This window comes from Abramis brama (genome assembly GCF_963993115.1).
Source record: "Abramis brama genome assembly, chromosome: 6".
Classification (NCBI taxonomy): domain Eukaryota; kingdom Metazoa; phylum Chordata; class Actinopteri; order Cypriniformes; family Leuciscidae; genus Abramis; species Abramis brama.
Window position 1 is genome coordinate 33,546,348 of NC_139968.1, and position 16,591 is coordinate 33,562,938.

Genomic DNA, 16,591 nt, shown 5'->3' on the forward strand with positions numbered 1-16,591 from the left:
ATTATATATGTAATTTACATACATTTCTGTATGGGGACGTTGTCATACTCAGATTCTAGTCAGAATGTGAGTCTGATACTGGTCCACTGAGCTTTGATTATTGGGCGTGTTTCAACCAAGCGGCAACCTCCCCGTCTCTCTCTTGAAACCAACACGGAAGTGAGTTAAACTGCAATTCATTAACTGGCCGCTTGGGCTGGCTGCAGAAGTGAGTCAAATCTGTATCTCCCCCATGTTAAAATTACCAACTTTACAGCAGAAAAAAACATGTTTACAGCCTGGATCTCTATGTGGCTTTGGTCTATACAGCTAATTTTGCCCTTCATAACAACTGTGAGGGGGGTGAATTTTTTTATAACTCATCCGTTTAGTTGATTAATATTTAAATTTAAGGGTGTGGCCACTTGAGTGACAGATGGATTGCCGCTGTCAATGCTAGCCGTTTGTCTGCTGTTACTATTAGCCGTCACTTCACCTCAGCAAGTGTTAGCTGCTGAACTTGCCTTCTCTGCAGTGTTTGTGCTTTTTTTCGGGATTATTTCATACAATTTAATACACCCATTACTTGGGTACAAAGCCCACGTCTTTGGATTCCGTCGTTGTCGTCGAGTATCGTTCGAGAGAACAACCAGCGCTGTATTTCAGTTGTTTTCCTCTGTGAACATGCACTAATGGATGTCTGACAATTTCGTTGCTTTTTGGAGTTTTCAAATTTAAAAACGTCAATAAAGGCTTGTTCGTTCTGCTCTCACGGAACAGATAGATTATAATACGCTTATGTACCGTCAGATGAAATCATGCAGGCGTCGGCGCTTTCTCCGTCCATGCTATAAATGCACATGAATGAGCGCGGATTTTCTAGCGCATTTACTTGCACTTCAAAGGCAATATATCTATGGTTTAACCCATTTGAGAGGCGGCCAAAATCAGAATTTAAAATGGACTGAATAAGCTCTCTACGAACTTGACGAGCGATGCCGCGCTGACGGACCATAAGAAAGAGTGACTGACATGTGCACATAAATCACTGTCACACACACACTCTCGAAGTAATATTAAGTTACTGCATAATACATTTTCAACTAGCAGAATAGTACAGAATCACAATACACAGTCTCACTTGTAGCCATGCCTTTTAACTATTATAATATTTCGAAGGGCAAAAATAGGAACTTTTAATTGGCTTTACATCATCAGCTAACTCGATCACGTCGAGCTAGGTGATTTCAGATAGCCAGGCTCATATCTATGGCCAGGTTCCTCAGCTCCACCAAAGCCCGTCACGCCCCGCCTGTTTGCCTATTTTCTGTTATCCGGGAGTGACGCAAGGCCAATATGCCGACGGCCGGCTCCGCCTACTTTAGGCTTCAAAAATGCTCTTCAGAAACCTACGGGTGACGTCACGGACACTACGTCCATATTTTTTTACAGTGTGGGAATCCAGATTGATTAAAATGTTTAATTTAGGTTTACATTGAATTTAGCAGGTTAAGGTTAGGTATAAATTATGATTATCAGAGTTTTCTAGCAAACGACTCTGGTCAGTCCTGTTTTACTGAAACTCTTGGAGTTTGTGTTTTAGCAAGAAAGTCCAGCCAGTCCTGTACTCGGGTCTCAGTGTTTGAATAGATATGCTGAGTGGATTAGGGTGGGCAATGCTCTCAGTCTAGAACCGGTTCTTAAACCTGTCTTTTTCGGTTCCTGCCCCTAAATGTATATAAACTGTAAGAGAACATTCACGTCAGGCTTGGTGACTGCAGCTGCCGACGGCTCGTGTTCTCAATAAAGAATCCTGCTGAAGAAACAACCAAGTCTCCTGGTCGTTCGATTCTAAGTTCACAACAACAGTCTATGGTTTCAACCGAACCAGGAAAGAAAATGCCTCTGCACTCAATTGGATAGACCTATAACCAATCAGAGCAACGGAGTAAGTTTTCATTCATGTTTCCGATCAACAAATGCCTTGATCGCGGTTCTCTTTTCCTCTTTTAAAATTAATGCGCTGTCGATATCTTCTGTAACAGACGCGATGGCGGAATTTACACATGATGTTTTATAAACAAAGTTCGGCAGGAGCACGTTCACATAATCAATCCAATCAACTTGTCATCAAACACAATGTCTACACTATCAGCATGAGAGAAAGCATATTATTCACTCTGTCAACTCACCTAACATTCCTTGACAGTTTTCAGCATCCCTCCACTCACTCTCGGCTTGTTCTTCCACATCCTGGAATACGGGGGGAGTACTTTGGGTTCGGGCCGAATACCGAGCCCGAGCCCTCTCAGACAGCACGCCAAATATGCATTTATTCTATCTGACTTATTTGTAAGCGTGAACTCGTGAAATCTCAATTCTCCAGCGGCAGTCATTTGAATTCAACCCAAGCGCTCGTTGATGACGAGGATGATTACGTTACCGTTGCTCATCTGTCCATCATCGTATAAAGCCCGCCCCTGACAATTTGATTGGTCCGAACAATTTTTGTTCGGGCATAATAGCTCCTCAACGGATCGAGTCCAGACCGAACTTCCCGACCTAAAAATTTTGTGGGCGGGGCTAAGTTCGGCTGGCATCCAGGCTAGTAGAGTAGTGGTCTGGGTTCAAACACTCCGACACGCAAAATCATTCACGTGACTGGAAAGAAAGCGAGGCTTCGTTTTTCGTTGATCACGTGTTTCTCTGAAAACGATACACGCTCCGGTGTGATGAACAATCGAGTCCGGCTGAAGAGATGGGTCCGGGCTGAGGACCCAAGCAATCCGATTGGTTCAAAGCACGTTTTATGGGTAATCGCTTTAGTGCCTGGTTATAAATTATACAAAATCACTTTATTATATAAGACGTTTGTACTACGTTATAACGAGTCATCAATGTATTTAATGTATTTTACATTATACGTTTCATATACTAGTATTTAACCGAAGCTATAGATTGTGAAATTAAACATTTCTCGTTGTTAGTGTGTTTTTTAGTTAGCTTAGATAGTAGCATAGCATACAGCTAACGTTATCCGATGATCGTGCTATGAGCTTTACCTGATATTACTGTACTGATACTGCCTTACCGTATCGCGAGAACAGATTTAGATCAGGCATACTACTGGCATACTAATTGGGTCCTAAGCCCGGACCCATCTCTTCAGCCGGACCCGATTGTTCACCACACCGGCACGGAGCTTCATGAGAAATTGCGCTGCGTACTCGATACGCGCTTTAAAGCTTAAGTGTCAAATGTAACATCACTACACTGGAGAGAATTAGCACATGATGAAGAGAAGCGGGTCAGCTGAAACTCTCCTCTCTCTATAGAGCTCGGGCGTAGACGTTATGGAATGATGCATTGTGGGTAACGGCGGCCATTTTAGAGGCAACGCAGAAGCGTTCGGAATAAAGTAATAGCGTAGCCGACCGGTCTCCACCGGCACCGAGAAAGAAAGAGAAAAAGTTATGGGCCGTGACAAAAAAAGTTGGCTATACCGTATACTTACAAACTTAATAATGAAGCCAAACAACGCTACTTAAAAAACAAATTAGATTATAGGCGAATCGATCCCTATGAATAAAGTCTGGAGTAGGCTAATACCAAGCCTCAGTTTCCCTGATATTTTCCTACCTGGTCTGTGGAGTGAGCGCTTACACCTCCGATCCAGAGCCGGTGTTGTACCGAAATCCGACTCCCCGGACAAATCGCACTCCCCTTCGCGTGCACGCGCAAGCGAGTTTAAATGCACTTCCTTTGCCACATATCCGTCTATCGATCGATTTTTCACACAGCAAGCACCTAGACCATGCATGGAAGCTTTGTCTACACTTAAATAAATTAACAGAAAGTGAACTAGTGTGGATAAAAGATGCAAAAAAACAAACAAACAAAAAAACATGGCAGATCGATTCAAACTATATAAACTTCGACGAAGGAATAACGCTACCAGCTATCAAAACAAAACTGTTAATTTCACTTAATTTAACCGAACTTATCGTTTGTGTTAAACACGCTGTGGTTCATAGGAAAATATTCTCCCCATTGCACATGAATGTCATTAAAAATAATAATATTTAACCTTTTTTTTAACTTCATTAAGATGGGTTTTCCAGGGGGAGTCGGATTTTCACAGCATTAAAATACGGACTGGTGAAATCACACTCCCCTCTCCAGCACAGGTGTATAAGGTCATAGACTCACCACACTACTGCCCCATGTCACATCTTGGTTTAGTGATTGTGTGGTGACAAAAGCATTTGATTGTAACTTCATTAAGATGGGTTTTCCCCCAAAAAACTTCATTAAATTATGACAATTTTCATTTTTGGGTTACCTATACATTTAAGAATTTGAACAAAAACAAATTACAGTTGAACAAAAACAAATTAATCTCTATTTACATTCTATGCACTGAATAACAATAACAAAATTACACTAAACACTTAACTAAAATGAAGTATTTACAGTCTATTTACAGTTTTGATTTCTAAGTGCAGGCCCGGCAGATGAAGCTCTTGACTTTCACTGTTTTGTTTGCACAGTTGCAGTGAAACCACCTTGAGCAGACATCACAGCGTATCTAAACATATTAATATACATATTTAGTAAATACTCTTACAGTAAAACAATAACTGCAATGCAAATATCTTAAAAATCAATTGTTTTACACACAAAAAATGTGGTAAACTTACCCAGTAAGTTCCATTTTCCCTCTCCCCACAGATGAAACACAGGTCCATCAGGTCTTCTAACAATGATTCCAGAATAGAAAATAAGGTTGAGTGTGATATTAAACACCACATTTAATTTGAAAACATGCTTACAGTTAATATAGACTCATTGCAAATCCAAAATTCTTACCCGTGTTTTTTAGGAGACAAGTGGCAATTTCCCACCTGATCAATTTTACGGCTTCTGCAGAGGAGGAAAAGTCTATAGTCTCCTCCTTCAAGATGCATTCTGCAAACTAAAAATAACAGACAATGTAGTTCTGAGGCAAATAGTTATACAGTGTTACATTTTATAATCACTATATTAAGTTGTAATCTTTTCAAATTATTTTTTTTAATCAAAGCTGGAGATAGGTGTGTGAGAGAGAGATATAGAGAGAGAGAGAGAGAGTGTGTGTGTGTGTGTTCAACATTATATAAACACTGATCCTGTATTAAATGCACTTTGATCGTTTAGTTACTTTTAAGACAAAGGCCCCACAGGAACTGCTGTCTTTTTGCAGTGGGTGTGGTAGTGTGTCACACATCCACCTTGATCTGTGATGAAGACCCCTTTGTCTCATGAATGATCTGTATGAAATGGAAAAGAAAACTGTAAAAGTGGAACAGTGCTCTGCAAGTTTTTACGCTTTCAAGTTTCATGTAAGTTGCTATGAAGGCTGGATTACCTTGTCACATCCCGACATCTCTTTATGTTGGTTTTGCTCTCCCCCAAGGGATTCAGGTATAAAGCCCTCCTCTCTTGGGGGATCATGACCTTAATGTGAAATTTTTAGGATATTAGATCTCACAAAAACAAAGACATGGAACAGCCTAACCACAACACATACAGTATATAAACATAAACAATGTGTAAACAACGTTTTTTTTTATTTTTTTATTGCAAAACAACATAAATGTTTTAGGAACATAACTGCATAAAAAGACAAATGAGGTCATGAGAAAATAATAGTACCGTCAGAGTCCAATGGTTGCAGTCATTAATGATCCCAAGGATGTATTTATAGTCCTGGGGATCCAGCTGGAATAATTTAATGTAACATCACATTAATCAAAGGTATTTCTATTTTGGAGAGTTGCCAACAGTTTTTACATTAAGCTTAAAGTGAATCAGACTGGCAAAAATTATTGTAATACACCTTAGATGAAGTATATGTATCACATCATCTTTTGTCATAATGGGCAGTTGGACTCATTTAGGTGTACCATGTCAAATTATAGTTCTGGTCTCTTTACCTAAGTGTACAAAACATGCAGTTTCTGGTTCAATAACAAAATGTCATACGACAACAAAATCAGCCTAAAGTATTTATTAAGCATCTTACATTTATTTACATAATAAGCATATCAGAACACAAACATCATAACAACATACTACCGTTTTGCTTTGTGGTCATTTAATTTGCATTTTTTCCCCAGTTCAGTTCATGTTTACTGCTATTGAGTCCTAATAAATGCAATTTCAACTATTTCTGAAGTGCTTCTTTCATAAAGAACACTGCTTTCTCACATAATGCAGTGAAACAGCCCCTGCACGAGAGAATAATTGATTCTCGAGTCATCGATATCAACCAATTCAGCACCATCGCCACGGACAGCACATGGTAACGTTGCACGTAAGAAGGTATAATAGTTGTATTGTATTGTATCTTCTGTTATAAAGGTGAAGATTGACCTTTCGTTGATTAAAGAAATAAACACATAATGTTGTAAATAAGCACATAATTAGCACATAATGTTAGGTGTTATGTGTTTTGACTAGCCTACTTTTTGCATTTTGTATAATAATATCTCTAGGTAATGAATATATATTAACAAAATTGTTACAATCAAATGCTTTTGTCACCACACAATCTCTAAACCAAGATGTGACAGGGGCAGTAGTGTGGTGAGTCTATGACCTTATACACCTGTGCTGGAGAGGGGAGTGTGATTTCACCAGTCCGTATTTTAATGCTGTGAAAATCCCACTCCCCCTGGAAAACCCATCTTAATGAAGTTAAAAAAAAGGTTAAATATTATTATTTTTAATGACATTCATGTGCAATGGGGAGAATATTTTCCTATGAACCACAGCGTGTTTAACACAAACGATAAGTTCGGTTAAATTAAGTGAAATTAACAGTTTTGTTGTGATAGCTGGTAGCGTTATTCCTTCGTCGAAGTTTATAGTTTGAATCGATCTGCCATGTTTTTTTGTTTGTTTGTTTTTTTTGCATCTTTTATCCACACTAGTTCACTTTCTGTTAATTTATTTAAGTGTAGACAAAGCTTCCATGCATGGTCTAGGTGCTTGCTGTGTGAAAAATCGATCGATAGACGGATATATGTCAAAGGAAGTGCATTTAAACTCGCTTGCGCGTGCACGCGAAGGGGAGTGCGATTTGTCCGGGGAGTCGGATTTCGGTACAACACCGGATTTACAATTTCCTGTGCCCTCGGCAACAACATTCACACACACATTTTAATTGTTTAATAAACAAATGGGTTTTTTTGTCACAGTCGGCTGCAAAGATGAGGTTGACGATGCTGATTGGCGATCTTCGCTGTAAGTTAAGTGAACGCGCCAGAGAGAAATGCAAATTGCATACGGATTTACTTACATAAGCAGAGAGCTGTCTGTTTTCTTTCGTTTTGAATTGTTTGTTTAAAAGTAGACACTTTTAGAAAAGTAGAACCTGTCACTGGAGGCTCACTTGCAGTTCACAAATGGATGAGTGCAAGATCTGCAGATCTACAAAGTAAACGCGGAGAAAACAATCGTTCGCACCGTGAACCAAGCATCAGTGGTGACACACACACACACACACACTTGTCAGATTCTGTGAGCTACGAAGCTTGTCTATGTGGGTTTGTTACACTTCAGGAGTTATTTATTATACGTGCAATAATCCACTGTTTTCGTCCGGTTGACGACCAGCGGCGACCCAAGCCATAGGGGAGAGTGGGGTAAGATGAGCCAGTTTTTACTTATGTGGACCTCAAGGCAAGGGAAATTGAGACAGAAGTGCAGTGAAGACATCCACTGTTAATTTGGGATGTTGCCTATAAACTGAAAATTAAAAAATGCACCTATGACAAAGAGCCTTGAAAATATGACCTCAGAAAAAAAAGTGTTCATGTGACTCAACTTACCCCAGGCTAGGGGTAAGTTGATCCCAGTCAGTAGGTAAATTGAGCCATCTGGGGGTAAATTGACCATCCTATCTTTCACTTTTTTATGCAAGCATAATAATAAAAAAACTTGCCTCTTTAAAATAATAATTTAATAACACACTTACCTTTCTAAACAATGTTAACCCTCTGGGGTCTGAGGTGTTTTTGGGGCCCTTGGGATGTTTTGAAATGCCCTGACATTTGTGTTTTTTTCAGTTGCTTATACACATATTAATGGCAAAGGTGTAAATGCACTATTTAGCACAAAACAGGGCTACCATAATATGTGAGCAGCATGTATGTACATGTTTGTATTTTTGAGAGAATAATGTTTATGCGTGGTTATTAAAAAAACAAAATCTTCTCCCCAAATGTGTCACTAATATAAAGCACAATACAAATAATTTAAAGAGAAGGCTTATATTGACCTTTTAAGATTTAGCTTACATCTACCTTGTAAATATATGTTTTGCTATTTTATTAAAAAGATTACAATTACAACAACAATTACAATTTCAACAATATTTCAAGTGTACTTTCTTTGTAAAAAATAAATTATAGGCCTACATTTTACTATATGTATTCATTTATTTGAATATAGCCTACATTGGAACAAATACTATAGTAACATCTTAGTTGATGACTTTATTTTGACAAAAAAATAATAATAATACTGTGCATATATATATATATATATATATATATATATATATATATATATATATATATATATATATAACATATGAGCAGAAATTGCTAAACAAAAGCTTATTTGATGTGGCAGTAGTCTATTTTAAAAAACTTTATAATTTATCCAAAACTAGTCAACAAAATATTGTCTTTCATATTTCGGCCGACTGTATCGTTTTTATGAAATATTAGGGCATATAAATGTTAATTGCAGTTTATACCATGGTCTGGGTGAATACTCGATTCTGATTGGCTGCAGGGTGTCCATTAAAAAGTGATAATGTACACCTAGGAAAGGCGTCCCGTCAATTTGCCTGATGACAGTTCTAAATGATTGCGCTGGCTCAAACTCACTGATCAACTGCTGCGGTCGGGTCGCTGTGGCCACGTTGCTTGGCAAAGCCTGTATACGGGAGATATTAAGTGACCATGTGACCATCGTAAGTGACCATGGTATTACCTGATAATGGACACCTCGTCGGGCATTAACCCTTACTTAATATGTTGCTTATACAAAGACATTTTATTTCAACACATTTCTGTCGATTTTCTCCATTTCAAAAAGGTTGAACCACTGGTTCAATTTACCCCACATCATTTGGCTCACTTTGCCCCATAGTCACCATTTTGGTAAAAACGGCCTAGCTTAGCAATTCAGGGTAACCTTTAGCTTAATGATTCACATGGTTTTAAATGTTGACAAATCACCAACATGTACCATACACAACTTTAGACCTAGATCAATTTTCTTTGACAAAATGGCTAATATACCTGAAATGCAGAAAATTTACTTTAACAAGCAAAAAAGGTGTTTTTGTGGAAAAGACAACTTCCTTCTTGCCCCATGTGCTTCTCCTCTTCACAGCAATATAGAAATGATGGAGTCCTTCAAAATGTATGGTCCCATGACACCAAATGTGCATAGTTGCCTAGAAACAGGGGGTGGGTCAACTTACCCACTGGCTCATTTTACCCCACTCTCCCCTATAGGGAAAACTAATATGATTTATGAGGCGTTTGCCCTGTCGATCATGAGACCGATTACAGCAGTTCACAATACAGCAATACTGAACCATTTTCCAAAAAAATAACCTAAATTAATGACCAAATGATCAACGTTACCTACTGCCTACTATACGCTACTATACAGTACATCTACTTCCGTACCGTGATTCCCACAATGCATTGCGGCGTGACGCAACGATCCCGAGCTCTATTGTTGCTGTTACTGCAAAAATCACTATATTGCTCATGTTGATGGTTTAACCAGTATCACTAACCCTTGAGGCCTGGGGCCTGTACCATGAAGGTAGCTGAACAAACTCGGGGTTACAGGATTAGTTTTGAGTTGACAAAACCAAACCGATGCAATCAGGCTTTATTGGTACCATGATGCAGCTCATCAACTTTCTCTGTCAACTCAGGCTTTGATCCTTAAGCTATGATTACTCCACGCGCGCGTGCACATAAAAGAGTGACGTCGACACTGAACAACCAATCGCGGGTAGAGCGAGAGCGATATATTTTTCCGCGGAGGAGCAAGAGATAATCATTCATAATTACGATTAATTTAAATATGTATTTCAAGCTCGAAACAATACGGTCTCTGCTGCCAAAGCAAGAGAAGACTGTTGGAGAAAGATTGCTGATTGTTAATGTGTAAGTTAAACAAATACGTTCTATATTTATGTAAAATTATGTATGTATATATGTATGTGTAGCCTATATGTGTAATATAGCATATAGATTATTTTTATAATATATAAAAAATGTGCATGTATGTACTAAGAAAGATTAATATTCATTGATTTTTAGATTTTTAGATGCAACCCCAACTCCAAATGTTCTTGGCAGCAGATAAAGACAAAATATAAAAATATAATTCAAAGTGTTTATTTCAAGGAGTTAATTCAAAGAGTATTTACCACAACCTTTTATTACTTTTGTGAACATTTTATCACACTTGTTTGCAGCAAACAGAAATAAAGAATTAAATTCAGAAAACCAGAATACACTGGCGGAGGAGTTGGCTCTGAGTAGGCAATAAGGGACGGCCGATTATGGATGGGATTACAGGTGCTGTACAATCTGACCCTGGTGCTGGCTCCTCTAAGCAAGTAACACTGGGTACGTCTGCAATCCATTACTACTTTTTGTTTAAGTTTTAAATATGGCTGACTGTATGTTCTGCAGGGAAATACAGTGTCCCTGTTGAAGCTAGCACACATTCACACACACACACACAGTCTCCCACACAGAGGTCAGTATGCAGCAGACAGAACACCAAACATAACCTGCTTTACAACAGTTATGCTTTACATTGGCCTACTTTTATTTATTAGGGTGAAGCAAATGATGAAGACACTGTTCTCAGACAATTGCTGATGTGAATGCACTGGGCTTTTTATTATGGCAAACATTTGAATGTGTGGCATAAAAAAGGGACTGGCCCTTTCACATCTCTTTTGTAGGATTTTTCACAACCTGCCACAGAAACTGAGGCCTCTACCTCAATGGGCTTCAGAAGAAATGTGTAAGGATTTAAAACCCTTGACATAAATTACAGTCAGTCCTGTGTTTGTAGGAAGTCAAGGAACTTTTTGTGATTTTGATGAGCCTCCAGAAAACTTGTAATGATCATGTTTGTGGTGGAATTATGTTTCAGGTGGAAACAGACTCAGTCAGGGCCCTGTACAAAAGGAGTCTTGAACTAGACTGCACACTAAAGGAGTCTTGAACTAGACTGCACACTAAAGGAGACTTGAACTAGACTGCACACTAAAGGAGCTGACTGTGAGCTGAGGAGGCTCCAAACAAAATCAAACAGCTGGATAAAACTGATCTCAGTATGTATATATATATATATATATATATATATATATATATATATATATATATATATATATATATATATATATATAGTATAACTTATTTAACCAAGTAACACTTTAGTATGAATATTTATTAATGCAACTTTCTCTTGCTCTCTTTCTCCCTCCCATCCCACAAAACCAATAAAACAGTTTGAGACATATCTGCAGTTTCAATGTGCTTTTATTAAGTGTAATATTGTATGGTGATTGCATCTACATCTGCACCAGCTGGGTGGTCAAGTGTGATCGGGTCAGTTTCATCGGGGAGAAGCTGGTTTTGTGTTTCTCGCTCCTTTCTACTGGTGGCTATATTGTGCAGAATGGCCCATGCAGCCACTATCTGTGATGCCCGCTCTGGTGACCCTGAAGCGCCGAACACAGTTGAAATGTGCCTTTAGGAAGCCAAAGGTCATCTCTGTCTTCACTCTGGTTTTACTGAGGGCCACATTGAAGCAGTGCTGTGGCCCTGTCTGAGGGTCATGATAGGGGGTTATTGTGTAGGTTTTTCTATCTCAGTTTAAATGAACAGTGTTTTGTACTGTACCAAATTTAACTTGCTTTCCTCAAAGCGCTGACACAACACAGACTCATGGAAAATTTGTAAGACAAGCACTGGAGCCAGGCCATTTGGCATCCAAACTTGATCATATGTTCATGACCACAAGTCGTCTGCAGATGAAATGCTTAGTAGATCATTGTTATATCTGTTAAAGTTACTATTAATTTAAAGATTCATCTCACAGAAAATAATCATCTCACATATTCACATCATCTCTACCTGAACATTAAGGCTGTGATAGGACTTCCTATTAACATAATCTGCCTCATGTTCCCCTAGAGCAGTGGAGATTGGAGCAATAGACTGCATACATGTTGCAATGACTTGGGAATCCTATCATAAGATTATCAGAAGAATAATAAAAAAAGATTCAAAATAATTCTTAACATGTATTATATTGTATAGTACATTTGTGAAATTTGCTTTTTGAGAAAAAAAAAAGTGTTCATGTGATGTCACCCTATCAATATATCTTACCGGCAATTTTATAAAAGTCCTCTTTTATGGACATGGTCGATAAATGTCCGGGGAACATTATTAATTAAACTTTTCATGTACTCCTGCAGAGCGAGGACCACCTTGCGAATGGTTCGACAAACATATGTTTTCCCCTAGCTTCTGTGCGTCACCCACCGTGCAAGAATGTACCACTTGCAAAAAAAAAAAAAAAAATGCAACGCAATACAATTTGCGGTACAGTAAGTGCATGAATTCGACGTGTTAAATTCTTTATGTGCGGCTTCTTTATGTGTATCTTTCATACAAGTAACTATCAGTTAAGGCAAGGGGATTTTGTCTGGCTAAAAACTCTTTCTCTACGAAGTGCTCGTCAAACAATTTGCGCTGAAATGTCCACCGGATTTGGAAGAAAAGGTGAAGTCATTGCAACAGACACCGGGAATAAGTTACGTCACCTATATGTTTCTTTGCTCTCAGCTGATTGGTCAAACTTCGGTCTGAGATCTTGAATCCAGAACATAACCTGCCCCGGAGCAGGTTAGCCGTGCAGCGTAAGATACCATGGCAACGAACACCGATTAAAGCCGAGCTACTTTCATAGTACCTAAAACCCAGGGTTGGCGGAAACTAAGCTGAAACATAGCTGGCTAGCCACCTAATCCGGCTTCATGGTACAGGCCCCTGTTGCATGAAACTAGTTAAACAAACTCTGGATTTTCAAAATACTGAAAATTACTTGATGTATGAATGTTACAGTGTAATTTCTGCATGTATATGCATATTTACTATGATAACTAAATAATTACAGTTTTAAAGTCCCCCTGTAGTCAATAATTGTATCCCTTAAAACTCATCTTTCATCACCAAAATGACATTTAAAAGCCTCCACTCACTCACACAGCTCAGAGATCCACTGGTTGACAATCACAGATTGATCTGATTGATTACAAGGTAGTTTGTGACGTCAGAAACACCAGAGATTTCAAGCTGTGTTTTTGAGGCTGTCTTTGCTTCACTGCAGTTTTAAGCGGAAAATACTCAGCAATGGTGTTGACATGAATTTGCATGTTTTTTTCCTAAAGCACATTAAACACCACATAGACATATAAACAACATTAAAATATGGATTTTCACCACAGGGGGACTTTAAGTTTTCATACATTTTGTAGATATTTATTTATCTTCCTCAAACAAAACATCTGTGACATTTTATGAGGTGCTGATTTATTTCTTTTTTTGCTGTGATTGTCAAGTATGATTTTTTTTTTTAAATATATAATTGTATTTTGCTGATGTAGATGACGATTGCCTTGTTTCTTTGTTATATTTTTGTATGTGTCTTTCATCTGGTGCTCATTTTTTGTTAACTTTACATCAATCATGGGAAAAAGTGCCTTAAACACTTTTAAAAGTAAAGCCCACAGCATTATCTTTCTGAAACTCTAAAGATCTCGGTATGTATATGTGATAAACATGATTAAAAACATGATCCACTCTGTGCAAGATTTTTTTATTAACTATTAATAACATTTATTTTCCGTACAGGATTAATATTTATATGCTTTTGAAAACTAAAAGACCCCATCACTTGGGCCACAGTTAGTGTGTGTGTCTAACCTCCTGAGACCACCTGCCTGGTGTGCATTTTATAATTGTTCTTGCTATTTGGGATAAGTAGGACCTAATAAGTAAGTATAATAACTAAAATTTGTTTTTGTACAGGAAGTAGTTTTTGCAGAAAATGATGTCCTCATGTGAGGACAGTGGGTCTATGATTTACCATATGATGTCCTCATGTGAGGACATAGTACTAGCAATCAAAAAACAAACTTAAATGGTTGTAATTCAAGAATGCTTTGGAATATAGACATATGGTTGGTCTTGTTTTTAAGAAGACATTTGCCAGATTATTGTAGAAGTGAAATAAATTATGAAAGTGAAACAGAAAAAAAGTTATATAAGTTTTTGAGTGTATGAAAATATAGAATGTAAAGATATAATTATTTATATTTTATATAAAATATATATATATAAAATATATTTTACTCTAAAACTGCTAGAAAATTAAAGCCAAAGATCTAAACAAGTTGTGTTCCAAATTTTAGGTTGATATCTCAAAAAATGAGCTTTCAGTAAGATTTTATTTGGGCGCAGTACCACACTTTTTCACTAGATGGACAGCCAGCTTCCTTACTGACCATATAAGGGTGCCTCCATTTTCATATGTTTTGAATGATCTGAACCATGTCTTTCCATAATTTCATACAATTTATTAAGTATACATCCTATTCAGAAATAGTATGGGTGTTTTGGCAGTATTTGATTTGATTTCAACCTCTAATAAACATAAAAAGAGCACATATGTGCGTTATAGCTCGCTGCCGCATCACAAATCGAGAATCCATAATATTTTTCTTTATATTATATTTATATATTACATTTACTGATGTCCTAGAGTGCTACTATTACTAAAATATGTCAAATTTTAATACCCATATGATGATAGTGACAGTATTGTACATAAATACATTCGTTTCATACATATAATTTGAATAGATTTTTTACCTGGGTCATTTTTCTTTCGGGAACTGGTGTAGAAGGGTTAGGGTTCATTTTCTTCTCACTGACATTGGTGTAATGTTGTGATATCACCACAGGATGGTGTGGGCAGTGTCCCTAAATGTGGCCAACATGTCTAAGATTTACAAATTTGACTATCATTGTGTCAAGAGGCAAAAATGAAATGTCCTCATATGAGGACGCAGGGTCTCAGGAGGTTAATAAGAGGAAACAAAACTAGACAGCTGTCTGAAAACATATAATAATATAAACCTCATGACTTGAGCAACAAGCTGAAGTAATCAATAAATCCAGATCTGTTTTTACCTAGGAACAGTGGGGAATTTGGGGAGAAAACTAAACTTATTTTATTATTAAACAGTGGTTTACTGGAAAAAAAAATCCAAACTATTATCTTAAATTCAGTTTTTAGATATAATAATCAACACTCATAACAAACATGTAAGCTGCACATTAGGCAGTTTTTGCATTAACTTATAAATCATATTATAAAATTGTTTTTACTCCTAATTCGTTGTTGAAATATAATAATTTACACACTGGCCGTCATTTTCATGACAGATTTATTTAAACCTACATTAAATAATCAAGATAGTAGAAAATGAAGTTGTACTTCTGATGAAATGACACACTGACACTGTTTTTCATGTTTAATACGGTAAAGCTGATTTTAAGCAATCTATTGTATAAAGTGCTGTATATAAATAAACGTGACGAGACAACTGGAGTGCCATAGAGCTCGTGCAAACATATGTTGCTATAATCAGATGCTTTTCTTATGCTTGATTAAAATACTTGCTGTTTTCTCAAAGTAAGAGTTGAGTTGTGTATATTTTGTTATTGAGAGGAAAGCGGTCAGCACATATTGCTTCCTTTAGTAAGACCCCTTCTCCTTCTAGGGGCTGATCATACACATCTTATCATCCCAACACAACCTGTCAAATTAGGCCCTCCTGGAACCCCTGTAGCGAACAAGACCCAGCTCAGCTGGACACTACAGGGTCCTCTAAGAGATCTATAGCTTTCCCTCTACTTGTTCTCACTGTATCTCCGTTAAATGCCCACCTGATGACATCCACCATAATGTCCAGAAACTCTGGCAGATTGATGCGTTACCTCAGAGAAGCATGAAAGCTGGTTCGTTCCAAAACAGGATCAAGAGGCGATGCTCCAGCTTGAGACCCAAACCATCAGAACACCTGTTGACGGCGTCCTACGATATGCGGCACCTCTCCTCCGTGTAGACCCCTGACCCCCTCTGAGGGCCCCCTCTGAAGAAGGCAGTAATGTCCCATCTCCGCAGCTGTGAAAGGCGACTCCTTCAAAACCAACAACAGGCAGAGACCTATACCAGAGAGATCCAGAAATTAGTTAATGCTGGGTATGTCAAGAAGTTGTCATCCTCTGAAATAGAAGACGCCCCTGAGTCCTGGTTCATACCCCACCACATTGTGCGTCACAATGGTAAAGATCGCATTGTGTTTGATTGTTCCTTCTACCGAAATCAGTGTCTGAACTCAGTTACTTCCTGGACCAATCCTCGGGCCTTCCCTCCT

General features: G+C 37.9%; 3 protein-coding genes across 3 annotated transcripts in view; 1 reads left to right on the forward strand and 2 right to left on the reverse strand.

Moving 5' to 3' along the window:
* LOC311084748 (SLAM family member 9-like) overlaps positions 1–16,591 on the reverse strand; it is a 134,574-nt gene that overhangs the window by 80,400 nt on the left and 37,583 nt on the right. The window lies entirely within an intron of this gene.
* Positions 1–16,591, forward strand: part of LOC311084743 (uncharacterized protein) — a 109,388-nt gene that overhangs the window by 56,627 nt on the left and 36,170 nt on the right. The window lies entirely within an intron of this gene.
* Positions 4,329–5,515, reverse strand: LOC311085099 (uncharacterized protein). Its single transcript, XM_084117510.1, has 5 exons — positions 5,387–5,515; positions 5,180–5,288; positions 4,849–4,954; positions 4,680–4,735; positions 4,329–4,567 (listed from the first exon to the last, which is right to left on the reverse strand). The coding sequence occupies exons 1-5, from the start codon at positions 5,470–5,472 to the stop codon at positions 4,475–4,477; spliced, it is 450 nt and encodes a 149-aa protein (XP_083973636.1). The 5' UTR covers positions 5,473–5,515; the 3' UTR covers positions 4,329–4,474.

Bases quoted from the DNA above. Each gene is read 5' to 3' on its own strand.
- LOC311085099 (XM_084117510.1), bottom strand. From the start codon at position 5,472: ATGATCCCCCAAGAGAGGAGGGCTTTATACCTGAATCCCTTGGGGGAG. The intron at 5,289-5,386 runs GTAATCCAGCCT...CATTTCATACAG, and splicing joins AGATGTCGGGATGTGACAAG to ATCATTCATGAGACAAAGGG. The intron at 4,955-5,179 runs GTAACTAAACGA...TGTTATTTTTAG, and splicing joins GTGGGGCCTTTGTCTTAAAA to TTTGCAGAATGCATCTTGAA.